At 43.1% G+C, this 15,632-nt stretch overlaps 1 protein-coding gene across 4 annotated transcripts in view; it reads left to right on the forward strand.

Moving 5' to 3' along the window:
* The window catches only part of LOC132829959 (tumor necrosis factor alpha-induced protein 3-like), a 34,223-nt gene extending 19,057 nt beyond the window's left edge, over nt 1-15,166 (forward strand). For 2 of the 4 annotated variants that reach the window (XM_060847385.1, XM_060847387.1), the window contains 2 exons: nt 5,613-5,854; nt 13,333-15,166. In XM_060847385.1, coding sequence (XP_060703368.1) covers nt 5,613-5,854; nt 13,333-13,617 — 527 coding nt within the window. In that variant the 3' untranslated portion in view covers nt 13,618-15,166. The remainder of the gene's footprint in view (nt 1-5,612; nt 5,855-13,332) is intronic. The other 2 variants (XM_060847386.1, XM_060847388.1) reach the window with 2 other exon arrangements.
* The last annotated feature ends 466 nt before the right edge of the window (nt 15,167-15,632 follow it).

Below are 15,632 nucleotides of genomic sequence, written 5' to 3' on the forward strand. Positions count from 1 at the left end.
GCTGGGTCAAAATCTTGGAATTCTCTCCCTAACAAAATTGTAGGTCTACTTATAGTAGATGGACTGCAGCAATTTAAGAAGGCAGCTCACCACCACCTTCTCAAGGACAACTAGGGATGGGCAATATATACTGCCAAGCCAGTGAAACCCACATCTCATGACTCAATAAAACTAAAGAAAACAGATGAAGCCAGATGTTCTGTGCTGTTACTATATAGTAAACCCATGAGTGGTTGTCTGCTCTAACATGATGTTGCCATCAAATCAAACAGACATTTTGCCTACTACATAAATTAGTAACATGATGTGAATTTCAGTGCCAGTGTGATGCGAGGTCTGAAGGTTGTACATCATATTGACTGGCAGATCATATCAAATAACACGTACAGTTGACCATTCACGATGGGCAGCAAGCCATTTGTGCCAATCCAGTCTGTGCTTGCAAGCCCCAGGAAAGTATGTTCACCAGTTTGAGTTTATCTGCAATTGGAAACCGCTTAGTGCCAAGTTACACCAAATATTAACTGAAGATCAGTAGCCAGGCCTTAAGTGTACTTGTGCATGCTAGAAGCTACTTAAAAAAACCACCAGACCCTGAACTATATAGACAAAAGGAGGTTGCACAGATATCCAAATTGAATCTTTCTCAATAAATGGGATCATAGAGAAAGCCAAACGCTGTTCCATCCCCATGGCAACACCATGACAAATCAGAGGGTTAAAATGAAGAGGGTTAATTGCATTTACTAAATCTCCAACCAATTCATACACTCTTTTCATTTTGTATAAATTTGTGGTTTTTTTTTTCAAGTTTGTTTCTTGCTCCTGGTTCTGATGAGTGCAAAATGAAAACCTTCAGAATCTTGTCTCCTTTTAGTATTATTTACATTTTCTCCTGAGACCATTTAAAATGAACTCAAAATTGTTGCTGCCCTTTTTGAATGTTTCAGTATTGTGTGAGATGCTGCCTGGTTCCTCCAGTTTGACTTACCCACACGGTCTTACACAGGAGCAGCTTCATCCACCAGCTCTACATGTAACTGGCAATATTTCACTAGATACAGCCTTCCAGAAATATCTTCCTCACACAGTGCAATCTTTTTTATTAATGCAAATAATAACCAAGACTAACTTACCTGGAAAGAGCTCTGATGGTCAGGAGTTTCCTTTGTAAATATTTCCCCTCAAACATCCCTTTGCTCGCAGCAGGAAGTCTCTGCTTCCAAGTTAGTTGTTTCTATAACATCCACAAATTCCCAAGGAAATATTGGGAAACACATTGCACCTTCCTGCTACCCTAGTTATTTAACATTCATGACATGTCCTACATTGGGATGTTTGATGGTTTAATCCTCAGCAAATCCATACTGGAACACTATTCCAATCCATTGGGAATATGGGGAGCAAGAGGTCAGTACTCATGTTCAGGGATTTCAGTAAAACTAATGTTCACTTGTGGAAAGAAACTTCAGTCACTACAAAGAGAGAATTTACAAAGAGAGTGTGGACCTGATATGACACGGGTAAAAAATGAGGTCTGCAGATGCTGGAGATCACAGCTGCAAATGTGTTGCTGGTCAAAGCACAGCAGGCCAGGCAGCATCTCAGGAATAGAGAATTCGACGTTTCGAGCATAAGCCCTTCATCAGGAATAAGAGAGAGAGAGCCAAGCAGGCTAAGATAAAAGGTAGGGAGGAGGGACTAGGGGGAGGGGCGATGGAGGTGGGATAGGTGGAAGGAGGTCAAGGTGAGGGTGATAGGCCGGAGTGGGGTGGGGGCGGAGAGGTCAGGAAGAGGATTGCAGGTTAGGAGGGCGGTGCTGAGTTGAGGGAACCGACTGAGACAAGGTGGGGGGAGGGGAAATGAGGAAACTGGAGAAATCTGAATTCATACCTTGTGGTTGGAGGGTTCCCAGGCGGAAGATGAGGCGCTCCTCCTCCAGCCGTCGTGTAGTTGTGTTCTGCCGGTGGAGGAGTCCAAGGACCTGCATGTCCTCGGTGGAGTGGGAGGGGGAGTTAAAGTGTTGAGCCACGGGGTGATTGGGTTGGTTGGTTCGGGCGGCCCGGAGGTGTTCTCTGAAGCGTTCCGCAAGTAAGCGGCCTGTCTCACCAATATAGAGGAGGCCACATCGGGTGCAGCGGATGCAATAGATGATGTGTGTGGAGGTACAGGTGAACTTGTGGCGGATATGGAAGGATCCCTTGGGGCCTTGGAGGGAAGTGAGTGTGGAGGTGTGGGCGCAAGTTTTACATTTCCTGCGGTTGCAGGGGAAGGTGCCGGGGGTGGAGGTTGGGTTGGTGGGGGGTGTGGATCTGACGAGGGAGTCACGAAGGGAGTGGTCCTTGCGGAAGGCTGATAGGGGAGGGGAGGGAAATATATCCTTGGTGGTGGGGTCCGTTTGGAGGTGGCGGAAATGGCGGCGAATGATACGTTGTATGCGGAGGTTGGTGGGGTGGTAGATGAGAACCAGTGGGGTTCTGTCTTGGTGGCGGTTGGAGGAGCGGGGCTCAAGGGCGGAGGAGCGGGAAGTGGAGGAGATGCGGTGGAGGGCATCGTCGATCACGTCTGGGGGGAATCTGCGGTCCTTGAAGAAGGAGGCCATCTGGGCTGTGCGGTGTTGGAATTGGTCCTCCTGGGAGCAGATGCGGCGGAGACGAAGGAATTGGGAATATGGGATGGCGTTTTTACAGGGGGCAGGGTGGGAGCAGGTGTAGTCCAGGTAGCTGTGGGAGTCAGTCGGTTTATAATAGATGTCTGTGTTGAGTCGGTCGCCCGAGATAGAAATGGAAAGGTCTAGGAAGGGGAGGGAGGAGTCTGAGACAGTCCAGGTGAATTTCAGGTCGGGATGGAAGGTGTTAGTAAAGTTGATGAACTGTTCAACCTCCTCGTGGGAGCACGAGGCAGATATGACACGGCCCTTCCACTTGAGTGCGAGTTGTAGCAGGGAGGGGGACATGAGGTAAGGTGAGTGCCCCGGCACCCTCCATCGAGTTCATCTGGTAGAGCGTGAGAGAGTACCACACCAAGCAGCTCTACCACCACATGTAGAAAAATAACTCATGGCCAACTGATCTTGTTAGAAGCTGTGTCAGGGTTAGGCTGAGCTAAAACACCCCAGTATCACATGCCCATTGCCATAAAGCAGTTGGTGATGGGGGAACGGCAGCTCAATCCTTTTATTTATTCACAGAATGAGGGCGTCACTGCCTAGGCCATCCCTAAATACTTAGAGGACAGTTAAGAATCTATCCCATTGCTGTGGGTATGGAGTCAGCAGGTTGCCTGCTTCCTTCCATAACAGACATTAGTGAACCAGATGAAATTTTTTGACAATAATGCTCATCATCAGACTCTTAATTCCAGATTTTTATTGTATTCAAATTTCAATCATCTGCCATAGCAGGATTTGAACCTGGATCCCCTGAACATTCCTGGGTCACTGGATTAACAGTCCAATGGTAATACCACTAGGCCATTGCCTCCCTTCTTTTTGACAAAGATTTTAGTAATGCAGGAGGCATAAATCTTTGCCCCTTGGGACACTCTCTGAGACGATGATGCACTGACTTCTTTCTTACCTGAATATAAAAGTCATCGCTCACCAACACCACCCCTTCCGAAGGTAGACAAAGCCACCTTACCCACAGCCCCCAACATCAAGATCCTTGAGGTCTGCAGTAGTTCCAGAGGGTAGGATTCTCATCACTGAGGGGCACAGGGTTCCCCTCTGCCCACACCAGTTTAGCTCACCCAGTGTGTCTATATCTTGGCCTGTTAGCTCACCATCATCAGGAGGAGACACAATCAACTGAACTCCAGGCCTCTGCAGTGAAGGCCTGCCCAGCTTTTTCAAAATTATTGCAACTGATGTAGAAGGAAACAGTCCAAGGATGAAAAAGTAGAAGATTCTAAAGGGAAATTCACAACTTACAAAATATAAATTAATCATGTTAACAGAAGATTTTTAAAGCAGAAACTGACCTCGGGTATAAGGGAGATAGAAATGATATATGTAAAGAGAAAAATACATATACGAGCACAAAACAGTTATGTCAAAATAATAAATTATAATTACAGGCACTTCTTGGTTACAGAAGTTCCCTTGAGGAATAGATTATCTTGGGATGTTTTGTTCCTTTCACAGAATAGGACAACAGGAGATTCAGATTTTTTCCATTTTCGTAGAATGTGAAACAATATTCAGGCAGATTCTTAGAGTCATAGCGATGTCCAGCACTGAAACAGACCCTTCAGCCCAACTCGTCCATGCCAACCAGATATCCTAAATTAATCTAGTCCCATTTGCCAGCACTTGGCCAATATCCGTCTAAACCCTTCCTACTCATATACCCATCCAGATGCCTTTTAAATGTTGTAATTATACCAGCCTCCACCACTCCTTTGGCAGCTCATTCAATACACTCACCACCGTCTACGTGAAAAGTTGCCACTTAGGTCCCTTTTAAATCTTTCCCTCTCACTCTAAACCTATGTTCTCCATTTCTGGACTCCCCTACCCCAGGAAAAAGACCTTATCGATTTATCCTATTCACGTCCCTCATGATTTTATAAACCTCTATGAGGTCACCCCTCAGCCTCCAATGCTCTAGGGAAGACAGTGCCAGCCTACTTAGTCTCTCCCTGTAGCTCAAATCCTCCAACCCTAGCAACATCCTTGTAACTATTTTCTGGACCCTTTCAAATTTCACAAAATCCTTCCAATAGGAAGATCAGAATTGCATACAATATTCCAAAAGTGGCCTCACCAATGTCCTGTACAGCCACAACATGACCTCCCAGCTCCTATACTCTATGCACTGACCAATAAAAAATAAACTGAGAAAAAAACAATTCTGTAAATATGATAAAAATACAAGAATGCAAGTTAGCTTTCTGGTAGCAATACCAGTGTGTAAATTGTACTGACTTGGGGCATAGGGATATTGAAATGTACAAAGGACACAGAAAAGGGAACATAACCCTTCCCTTAAAAATAGAAACATTTTGTTATGAAATACAGTTTGAACAAAGCCAGTGTTTCTGATTCATGATTTCCAGTTGCTGTGCGGTATTGTTGATGGATTAGAGGTGGGAAGAGAGCTTTTATTGAGTGAGAATTTGACTGAAATCTGTGTGTGTGTGTGTGTGTGTGTGTGTGTGTGTGTGTGTGTGTGTGTGTGTGTGTTGCTGTGCTCAACACAACTGAATCTTATCTTTTTGACAGAGTGTCAGTTGGGTCAAGTTTTATGGAGGGTCTTTTTCTGTGAGGTCAAGTGAGGTCTGTCACTGCATCTCATCAAACCCACCTCATTAACTATCCGACCCTGCCCCTACAGTGAACCCATCACCTCATTCTAGCTCCATGTTACAACCTGCTGTTCCCAGAACAGCTCACCACTGCCATGATATCCCAGAAATCACCAGCACTGGAGACCACACCGTTTTTAAAATCCTATTGTGTATCCGGATAAGTTCTGTCAGTGTCCAAACTCAATTCTGTTTTGCACAGAAATACTGATTTCATAAAAGACATGTATCCAGTGCCTTTACTGACATGTTTTGTGGGGCAGTAGAATTAACAATCAGACTTACAATAACGTTTTTCTTCCTAGAAGCATCTGCTCAGCAGGATCCAAACCAGCACGTTAATCATTCTCCAACTGCTCCTAATGGGAACCTTGCTCAGATTTCATCCCACCTTAAAAACATGTCAGTTTGTTGTAAAGCTGAGTGTAGCATGCTTGCCAATCCAGTGTATAGCGGATATTGTGAAAAATGCTATGTTTATGCTCAGAGTAAACATGCACAAAGAATCAAATCTGGCAGGGATATTCCTGCAGATCAACACATTTGGGTGAGTTAATTCTTTCTTTAATATCAAGGGAAGGTCCGTATTGCATAATTTTAAAAAATATTTATAATTTAAAATAGTATAAATTTATAGAATATATCATACAGTCTCTATTGAATTAGGAATGTTGCAGTTTTCCCAGTGAATCTTCTATCTGACCAGGAATAATTAGCATTTCTTGTGTTCATGTGTTACTTCAGTTATTTCTAAATTTCATTTAGTTGCTAATTTTGTATTTTACTTTTTCTGATGTATTCCCTTTATTGCCTTAAAATAAATGATATCAACATAAATCAAATGAGCATATTAGCCACTAGGACAAGTTGGACCAAAGGGTCTGTTTCCATGTACATCTCTATGACTCTATTTTGATACAGGTTTCTGGCAACTTACAATAAAATCAGAAAATACTCAGTAGCATCTGTAAAGGAAAAGAAACAGAGTTAATGGTTCAGGCTAGTGACAGATGGAGCATCGATACTGTTTCTGTTTCCACACTGGCTGCTTTACCATAAGTGATGTTTCTGGTCAGAAACAACATGGCTCCAGTACAAGCAGACAAACTACCAGCAGCAGGTGGCCGTTCAGACCCCCAAGCCAACTCAGCCATTCAATCAGGTCATTGCTGATCTGATTCTGGACTCGCCACTACATCTCCACCTCCTCCCACCAACCAGTGAATCCTTTGTCAGTCCACAATTGATCTGCTTCTGCCTTAAAAATATTCAGTGACCTTGCCTCCTTTGGGAGGAGTTTCAAGTTCTCACAACCTCCCAGAGAAAAAGATGCTCCTCATCTCTGTGTTAAATAGATGACCAGTTATTTTTTAAACTGTGTCTACTGGTTCTAGTCTCTCCCTTAGAACATAGAATAGTACAAACAAGAACAGGCCCTTTGGCCCATCATGTCTGGACTGTTTATGATGCCCTTCTAACCTAATCCCATCTGCCTGCACCTTTATTCCCCATTTGTTCATGCATCTGGCTAATGGCAATATATTCCAGGTTTTCTGACTACCTGCCCTATCCCATGCCTCTCATAATTTTATACACTTCTGTTAGGGTGTCCCTCACCTCAGAGACTCTAATGAAAACAATCTAAGTTTGTTCAACCTCTTCTTACAACTACTACCCTCCAATCCAAGCAACATCTTGGTAAACCTCCTTTGTACCTTCTCCAAAGCATTCATGTCCTTCTGGTATTGTGGCGACCAGAAATACACACAATATTCCAAATGTGGCCTAACTAAAGGTTTATATAGCTGCAACATGACTTGCCAATTCTTATCCTCAATGCCCAAACTAATAAAGGCAAACATACCATGCACCTTCTTTACCACCTTCTCCAGTTGTGTTGACACTTTCAGAAGCTATGGACTTGCACCCCAAGATCCCTCTGTACATCCTTGCTCCTCGGGGTCCTGCTATTAACTATATGCTTCCCTGTTGCATTTGACCTCACAAAATGCATCACCTCACAGTTGACCGGATAAAACTCTATCTGCCATTTCTCTGTCCAACTTTTCAATTGATTTTCATCCTGCTGTGTACTTTGATAACTGTCCTCACTATCCACCATTCCATCAATTTCATGCCAAGTGAAAAATTAGTAATCAGACCACCCACGGTATCATCTAAACTATTTACATATTACAAACAACAGTGGTCCCAGCACTGATCCTTGTGGAACAGATCTCCAGCCAGAAAAGCTTACCAGAAAAGCACCTTTCCACAACTACCCACTGTCTTCTATAGCCAAGCCAATTTTGTATCCAACTTAGCAATTCACCATGGATTCCATATCACTTAATCTTCTAACCAAACTCCCATAAGGGACCAAATAAAGTCCATGTAGACAACATCCACAACCCGACTTTCATCAAACACCTTCATCACTTCCTCAAAAACCCAGTCAAATTTGTGAGATAAGACCCTTCCTGCACACAGCCACGAAGACCATCTCTAATAAGTCCATTCTTTTCCAAATGCAAGAAAATCCTGTCCCTCAGAACCTTCTCCAATAATTTCCCTACCTCTGATGTCAGGCTCACCAGCCTATAATTTCCTATTTTATTCCTGTTGTCCTTCTTAAACGTCACTCGCTACCTGACAATGGAGCAGCAATCCAAAAGCTTGTACTTCCAAATAAACCTGTTGGACTATAACCTGGTGTTGTGTAATTTTTACCTTCCTAACTTCGACATGCCCCAGTATATCAATTTATTCCTCCCCAATTTTACCATCATTCATATTCTTCTCCTTGGTGAATACGGATGCAAAGTGGATACTGGGGATCTTGTAGATGCAGGATATCTTGACTTCCAGAAGGCATTTGATATGGTGCCAAATGAAAGGTGAATGGACAAGATAAGATCACATGGGGTTGGGGTAATTTATTAACTTGGATAGATGATTGGCTAACCAACAGAAAGCAGAGCATTGGGATAAATTGTTCTTTTTCTGGTCAGCAAAAAGTAACAAGTGGAGTGCCACAGGGTTCAATTGGACCTGTTTACAAATTGTTTACAAACTTCTTTAATGACTTGGATGAGGGTTTAGAAAGTACTATAGTCAAATTTGCAGATGACACTCAAATAAGTGGGAAAATAAGTTGCAATAAATTGGTTTACCTGAGGGTTTAGGGTCTGAAATGTACTGCCTGAGAGTTTGGGGGAGGCAGGTTCAGTCAAGGCCATTAAAAGTAAATTAAAAATTATTTGAAGAGCAAACAATTTCAGGACTACCGTGAAGGGGGGGGGGGGGGGGGGGGGGGGGGGGGGGGTGTGGGGTGGTGAGAGGAATTAGGAGAATTCCTCTTGCAGGGAGCTTGTACAGACTGAGGGGGCCAAATCGGCCCTTTCTGGGCTGTAACCATTCTGTGGATCCTGGGTTTTTTTGAAAGTAAATGTAAGAAGAATTGGTCTCAGACGTGAGCACAGCCAAACCGCTCTTGATCTGGGTAAACTGAAGCACAGAAATATTGCATTGGTTGTTCGCAACTTTTCACAGAAGCATAATTCATGATGCAAGAAACGGGAGTTTATTCATACATTCATACAGTGCAGAAAAGGCCCTTCAACCTATCAAGCCTGTACTGCTGCAACTGCCCCTAAAAGTATGCTAATCCAAATTTCCTGCACTTGTCCCATATCCTTGAATGCTATGATATTTGAAGTGCTCCTTGAAAGTAGAGTTGCAGGTAGATAGGATAGTGAAGAAGGCGTTTGGTATGCTTTCCTTTATTGGTCAGAGTATTGAGTGCAGGAGTTGGGTGGTCATGTTGCGGCTGTACAGGACATTGGTTAGACCACTTTTGGAATACAGGCGAAAGTGAGGACTGTAGATGCTGGAGCTTAGAGTCTAGATTAGAGTGGTGCTGGAAATGCACAGCAGGTCAGGCAGCATCCGAGGAGCAGGAAAATTGACGTTTGATGAAGGGCTCCTGCCTGAAACGTCGATTTTCCTGCTCTTCAGATGCTGCCTGACCTGTTGCACTTTTGGAATATTGCATGCAAGGATGTTGTGAAACTTGAAAGGGCTCAGAAAGGATTTATAAGGATGCTGAAAAATGTGTTGCTGGAAAAGCGCAGCAGGTCAGGCAGCATCCAAGGAGCAGGAGAATCGATGTTTCGGGCATAAGCCCTTCTTCAGCCCTTGATTCCTGAAGAAGGGCTTATGCCTGAAATGTCGATTCTCCTGCTCCTTGAATGCTGTCTGACCTGCTGCGCTTTTCTGGCAACACATTTTTCAGCTCTGATCTCCAGCATCTGCAGTCCTCACCTTCTCCTCCTTTATAAGGATGTTGTCAGGGTTGGAGGATTTGAGCTACAGGGAGAGACTGAACAGGCTGGGGCTGTTTTCCCAGGGGCATCGGAGGCTGAGGGGTGACCTCATAGAGGTTTTTAAAATCATGAAGGGCATGGATAGGTTAAATAGACAAAGTCTTTTCTCTGGGGTGGGGGAGTCCAGAACTAGAGGGCATAGGTTTAGGGTGAGAGGGAAAAGATATAAAAGAGACCTAAGGGGTAACTTTTTCACATAGAGGGTAGTACATTAATGGAATGAGCTCCAGAGGGAGTGGTGGAGGCTGGTACAATTGCAACATTTAAGAGGCATCTAGATGGGTATATGAATAGGAAGGGTTTGGAGGGATATGAGCCTAGTGCTGGCAAATGGGACAAGATTAGGTTGGGATATCTGGTCAATATGGACGGAATGGACTGAAGGTCTGTTTCCATGCTGTACATCTCTATGACTCTATGACTGTATGCTCATTGTTATATTTTTTAAAGGTTGTAAGGTTTTCAGTCTCCACTACTTTCCCAGGCAGTGCATTCCAGATTCCCACCACCTGCTGAGTGAAAACATTTTTTTCCCAAATCCCCTCTGAATCTCACTGCCTCTTACCCTAAAGCTGCCTGACCCCTCGTGATTAGCCCTCCAACCAAGGGAAACAATTCTCCTCTATTCACCTTGTCCATGCCCATCATAATCGTATACACCTCAAATATGTCCCCACTCAGGTTTTTCTGCTCTAAAGAAAACAATCCAAACCTATCGAGTCTCTCCATCCCAGGCACATCCTGGTGAACTTCCTCTCTATCCCCTCTGCTGCTATCATATCCTTTCTGTGGGGAGGTGACCAGAACTGCACACAGTATTCCAGCTATGGCCTGACCAATGCTCTGCACAGCTACAACATTACCTCTTTGCTCTTATACCCTATGTCATGGCTGATGAAAACAAGTATCCCATATGCCTGCTTAACTATCCTTTTTAGGTGTTCTGCCAACTTCAGGGATCTGTCAACAATTACCACAAGATCCCTATGTTCCTCTAAGCTACTCAGTGTCCTCCCATTCGTCTTGTTTTTTTCTTCCGAAGTACATCATATCACACTTATCAAGGATTAAATAAAGTACCATCTGCTATTGCTCTGTCCATCTGACCAACCCATCTATATCTTCTGTAACCTACGACCATCTTCTTTGTTATTCACCACTCTACCAATTTTGCTGTCATCTTCATATTTGATAACAGTCCCCCAACATTTCCTTTTATATAACAGAGGGTTCTCGTGGTACACTGCGAAACACTAGCCTCCAGTCACGCAAACAGCCTCCTACCATTTCTCTTTGTGTCCTATTACTAAACCAGTTTCTGATCCATCTCACCAAGTTTACCTCAATTCCATTTGCATATTCTGAAAACATTTTCTGAAGAAACCCTCTCCTGTACCGGATCAAAGAGGAACACTTCACAACAAAAAAACAGGAACACTTCACAGCCTGTTCTAGTGAAAAACCATAACTAGGAATTGTGACCGTTATCTGCTTCTTTCTGCGGTTCACTAGTTTTTAAATATGCTTCATTTCGGAGTATAGAGGCAGAATGGGTGATATAAAGTTAATTTAGAGATATTACCTGAAACTCTACAATTTTTACCCCAAATATCCAAATGGGTGTAACCACAAGGCAATCCTTGTGTCATTAATTTCCAGCTTTCTTATTGCACACTCTGGGATATTGTGGGAATGGGTGATGGAGTGTGTTGGGAAGGGGGGGGGGTGGTGGAGGTTTGGTTGCAGGAGATTATGGGAGGGGGGAATGGGGGGGCGGTATTCCAGAGTGTGTTGGGGGTGGGTGCTGGAAAACTGATGATGGGTTACTGCTGTGGTATTTTTCCAAATGACCACTCGTGGTGCACTGTGGTATTTACCACCTTTGCCAGTGTGTGCTACTGGGTATGAGCTGTTGAGGTGCTTTGTTGCCCCCAGTACTCCTCTATATTTGCTTAGTCTTTGGCATCTCTAGTGATTCTTGGTCCAGGATATCAGTCCCTATAGTGTATTTACAGGAGAGACACTGTTCTTGGATCGAGAGAAGGTTTGTTCAATGATGGCAATAAATACAATTCCATTTAGTTAGGTGTAATGACTGGACCATACAGAGTGGGTGCAGATCCATCTGCTCCCTCTGAAAGCCAGAGGAGAATTTCTGTCTCCACCCACTGACCATCTGTAGCATCAGTAGAATGGGTGGAACCACAGCTGTATGAACACTAACCCCTTCAGGACCATCATCTTGTATAACAGGCTGGGAGTGAGATGCTTTATCATTAAGAAAGATAAAGCATTAAGAAACTCCTGAATAGTCTTCAAGCTAATCTGCTGAAGGTGACAGTAATGACAATGGATAAAACTGGATCAGAATCTCAGATGACCTCAGCAAATCCTGACTCATTAGATTCTGATGATGTAAACATCGTGTGAGGTGCTGAAGAGCTGCGGGTTGTCACCCTGAAGGCATTGCCCCTACAGGAGAAGAGAGATACATCTTCTCTCCTGTCAGAGATATCACTGTGATCCTTAGACTACTGCAAAGGGCAGTTAGGGATCAGTCATACAGTATGAAACTGGACTCATATAAACCAGATAATGGTACCCTCTCAAAAAAACGTTAGTGAGCCAGATACTATATTTAAGATAACCTGAGGCTTCTTTGTCACTGAATTTTTGATGCTAGCTTTTAATTTCCAGATTGTTTTTAACTCAAGATGAGGTTTGAATTCTCCACTGCTTAGGCTTTAGAGAAACCCTTTTTGCGGTTATAAACTGATTAGATTAGATTCCGTACAGTATGGAAACAGGCCCTTCAGCCCAACCAGTTCACACTGACCCTCCGAAGAGGAACCCACCCAGACTCATTTCCTTCTGACTAATGCACCTAACACTATCAGCAATTTAGCATAGCCAATTCACCTGATCTCCACATCTTTGAACCATGGGAGGAAACTGGAGCACCCAGAGGAAACCCACGCATTCGCGGGGAGAATGTGCAAACTCCATACAGACAGTTGGCCGAGGTTGGAATGGAACCTAGGACCCTGGTGCTGTGAGGCAGCAGTGTTAACCACTGAGCCACCATGCCACCTAAACTAAACTGGAATGTTGCTATTCCCAGTATAAGGGAAGATATTTGCAAATACCCTTCTGCCAATTCTGTGGGTGCTCGACGTACCAAGCTCTGATGCTGTTCAAGAGGCAACTCACTATCGCCTTCTCAATAGTAACTAGGAATGGGCAATAAATAATGGACTAGCCAATGGGATTGACATCCCATAGATCATTTTAACAAGTAACTTTGACAGTGAGTTTACTGCATAACATCTCCACCTCCTTAGCTACACATTCCAAAAATAGTAAATAAAAAGAACATAATGAAAGTTTATCTGAGATATTGGAATATCAACCAAACAGTAATAACAGTAAAATATTGAAACAGAACATTATGTTGTTATGACTGACAAAAGGCTGGCTCTGAAATTTCAGCCAAACTAGCAAATCGAAAATGTATAAGCCAAGTTGTAATGTACCCTGTGCTGATTACAATCAGTGAAAACAATGAAGTTAACAACAAAATGTGCAAAACTGTTAACTGACTTTTAAATGAAGTTGGCTAAATAAAATATTGTCATTTCAGAGTCCTGTGCTGCCAAGATGTCACAATTATAATGCATCAAATGATCAGGGATTGTCTGACAGAACGACCAATGAACTCTTTGAGGTGGAGTTAGTGACAAGCAGCAACAGCAGCAGTGGTCATTTGCAATCTTCACAGATTCGTACTTTCTCATCATCAGATCAACAGAACTTGGAGACAAGGAGAAAGCTTTGTAGAACTCAAGACTGTGAGAACTTCGGGAATGCAAAATGTGATGGCTACTGTAATGCTTGTTTCACCACCTTACAGATGCACAGAAAGTAGATATTCTGGGGCAACAGACAGGGGGCACCAGTCGATTTCACCCTCTCCCCAGTTGTTCATTACCAACTTGTAATGCAGTTCAGTCACATTTGAGTATCGAGCAAAAGACTAATTTTTTTTCAGCAAAAACAAAGTTGGAAAAATAATTTGTAATTTAGTTAAAATTAAAGCACATGGGACTGAGGGCAGTGTACTGACATGGATAGGGAGCTCGTTGGCAGACAGGAAGCAAAGAGTAGGAATAAACGGGTCATTTTTCTGAGTGGCAGCCAGTGACTATTGGAGTTCATACGGACAGGGTATTGAGGACAAGAGTTGGCAGGTCATGCTACAGTTATATAGGACTTTGGTTCGGCCACATTTGGAATACTGTGTACAGTTCTGGTCATCACATTACCAAAAGGATGTAGATGCTTTGAAGAGAGTGCAGAGGTTCACCAGGATGTTGTCTGGTATGGAGGATGCTAGCTATGTAGAGATGTTGAGTAGATTAGGATTATTTTCTTTAGAAAGATGAAGGTGGAGGGCGGACCCGATTGAGGTCAACAAAATCATGAGAGGTGTATACAGGGTGGATAACAAGAAACTTTTTCCCAGAATGGGGGATTCAATTACTAGGGGTCATGAGTTCAAAGTGAGAGAAAAAAGTTTAGGGGAGATATGCGTGGATAGTTCTTCACACACTGGGTGGTGAGTGCCTGGAATGCATTGCCAGCTGCAGTGGTAGAGGCGGCCATGATATCGTCATTTAAGATGTATCTAGACAGATACATGGAACAGAAGAATACAGATCCTTTGAAAATAGGCTACAGGTTTATGCAGAGGTTCTGGATTGGTGCAGGCTTGAAGGGCCAAAGGGCCTGTTCCTGAGCTGTAATTTTCTTTGATCTTTGTTCTACCGCAGGGATCGGTGCTTGAACCCAGCTATTCACAAACTATATATTAATTATTTTGATGAGAGAGTTAAATGTTACATCTCAAAGTTTGCAGACAACACACAGCTGGGTGGACGGGTGTATTGTGAGAAGGATGCAAAGATGCTTCAGTTTGATTTGGACAAGTTGTGAGTTGGGTAAATATGTAACAGATTAAATATAATGCAGATGAATGTAAGGTTATCTACTTAGTCATAAAAACAGGAAAGCAGATTATAATCTGAATGCTAATAGATTGGGAAAGGGGGAGGGTCAATGTGACCCAAATGTCCTTTAGTGCCAGTCGCTGAAGGTAAGCATGCAAGTGCAGTCGGTATAAAAGAAGACACATGGTTTGTTGGCCTTCAATTGACAATTGTCAATTGTCAGGAAAACCCATCTAGTTCACTCATGCCCTTTAGGGAAGGAAACTGCCGTCCTTACCTGGTCTGGTCCATATGTGACTCCACACCCACAGCAATGTGATTAACTCTTAACTGTTCTCTAGGCAATTAGGGACGGACAATAAGTGCTTGCTTAGCCAGCAATACTCTCATCCTGTGAATGAATGTGAAAAGGTTTCATGATATTTGCAAGTATGGATAAATATTACATAAAACTAGATTCTGGTCTTTTTTTTAGGGTATTTGTTTAAATGTCTTATGATCTTCCTTTTGTTTATTAGGTGATTATTACATTCATAGCAAACAACAAGTTTAGGGATTTGATTTGTCTTGACACAGTAAAGCATAACTTTCATGCTGTAGATTTCTTCCCTTTGAAAGTGGTAACTAGGTGTGAGATATAACATTAGAGGTTATCTCACTCTCTGGTTTTTACTGTCATCCCCTATAGGAAGTCATCTGACCCCAGACAGTCATTTCCAGGCAGCATAGCAGTGAGTAGGACCTGATGATGTGATGACTCATTGAGTGAAACCTGTTTCTATTATCGGAGAGAACTCACCACTGTAATCCCCTGCATCTCTGTGTTCTGACCGATTAACAATGAGGATACTATGCTCTCTTAACTAAAACATAGCAAATTGTTTGCAAATATATACATTATAGGCACGAAATCCTCATGGAATATATTAAATAG

This window comes from Hemiscyllium ocellatum, chromosome 30, assembly GCF_020745735.1.
Source record: "Hemiscyllium ocellatum isolate sHemOce1 chromosome 30, sHemOce1.pat.X.cur, whole genome shotgun sequence".
Taxonomy (NCBI): Eukaryota; Metazoa; Chordata; class Chondrichthyes; order Orectolobiformes; family Hemiscylliidae; genus Hemiscyllium; species Hemiscyllium ocellatum.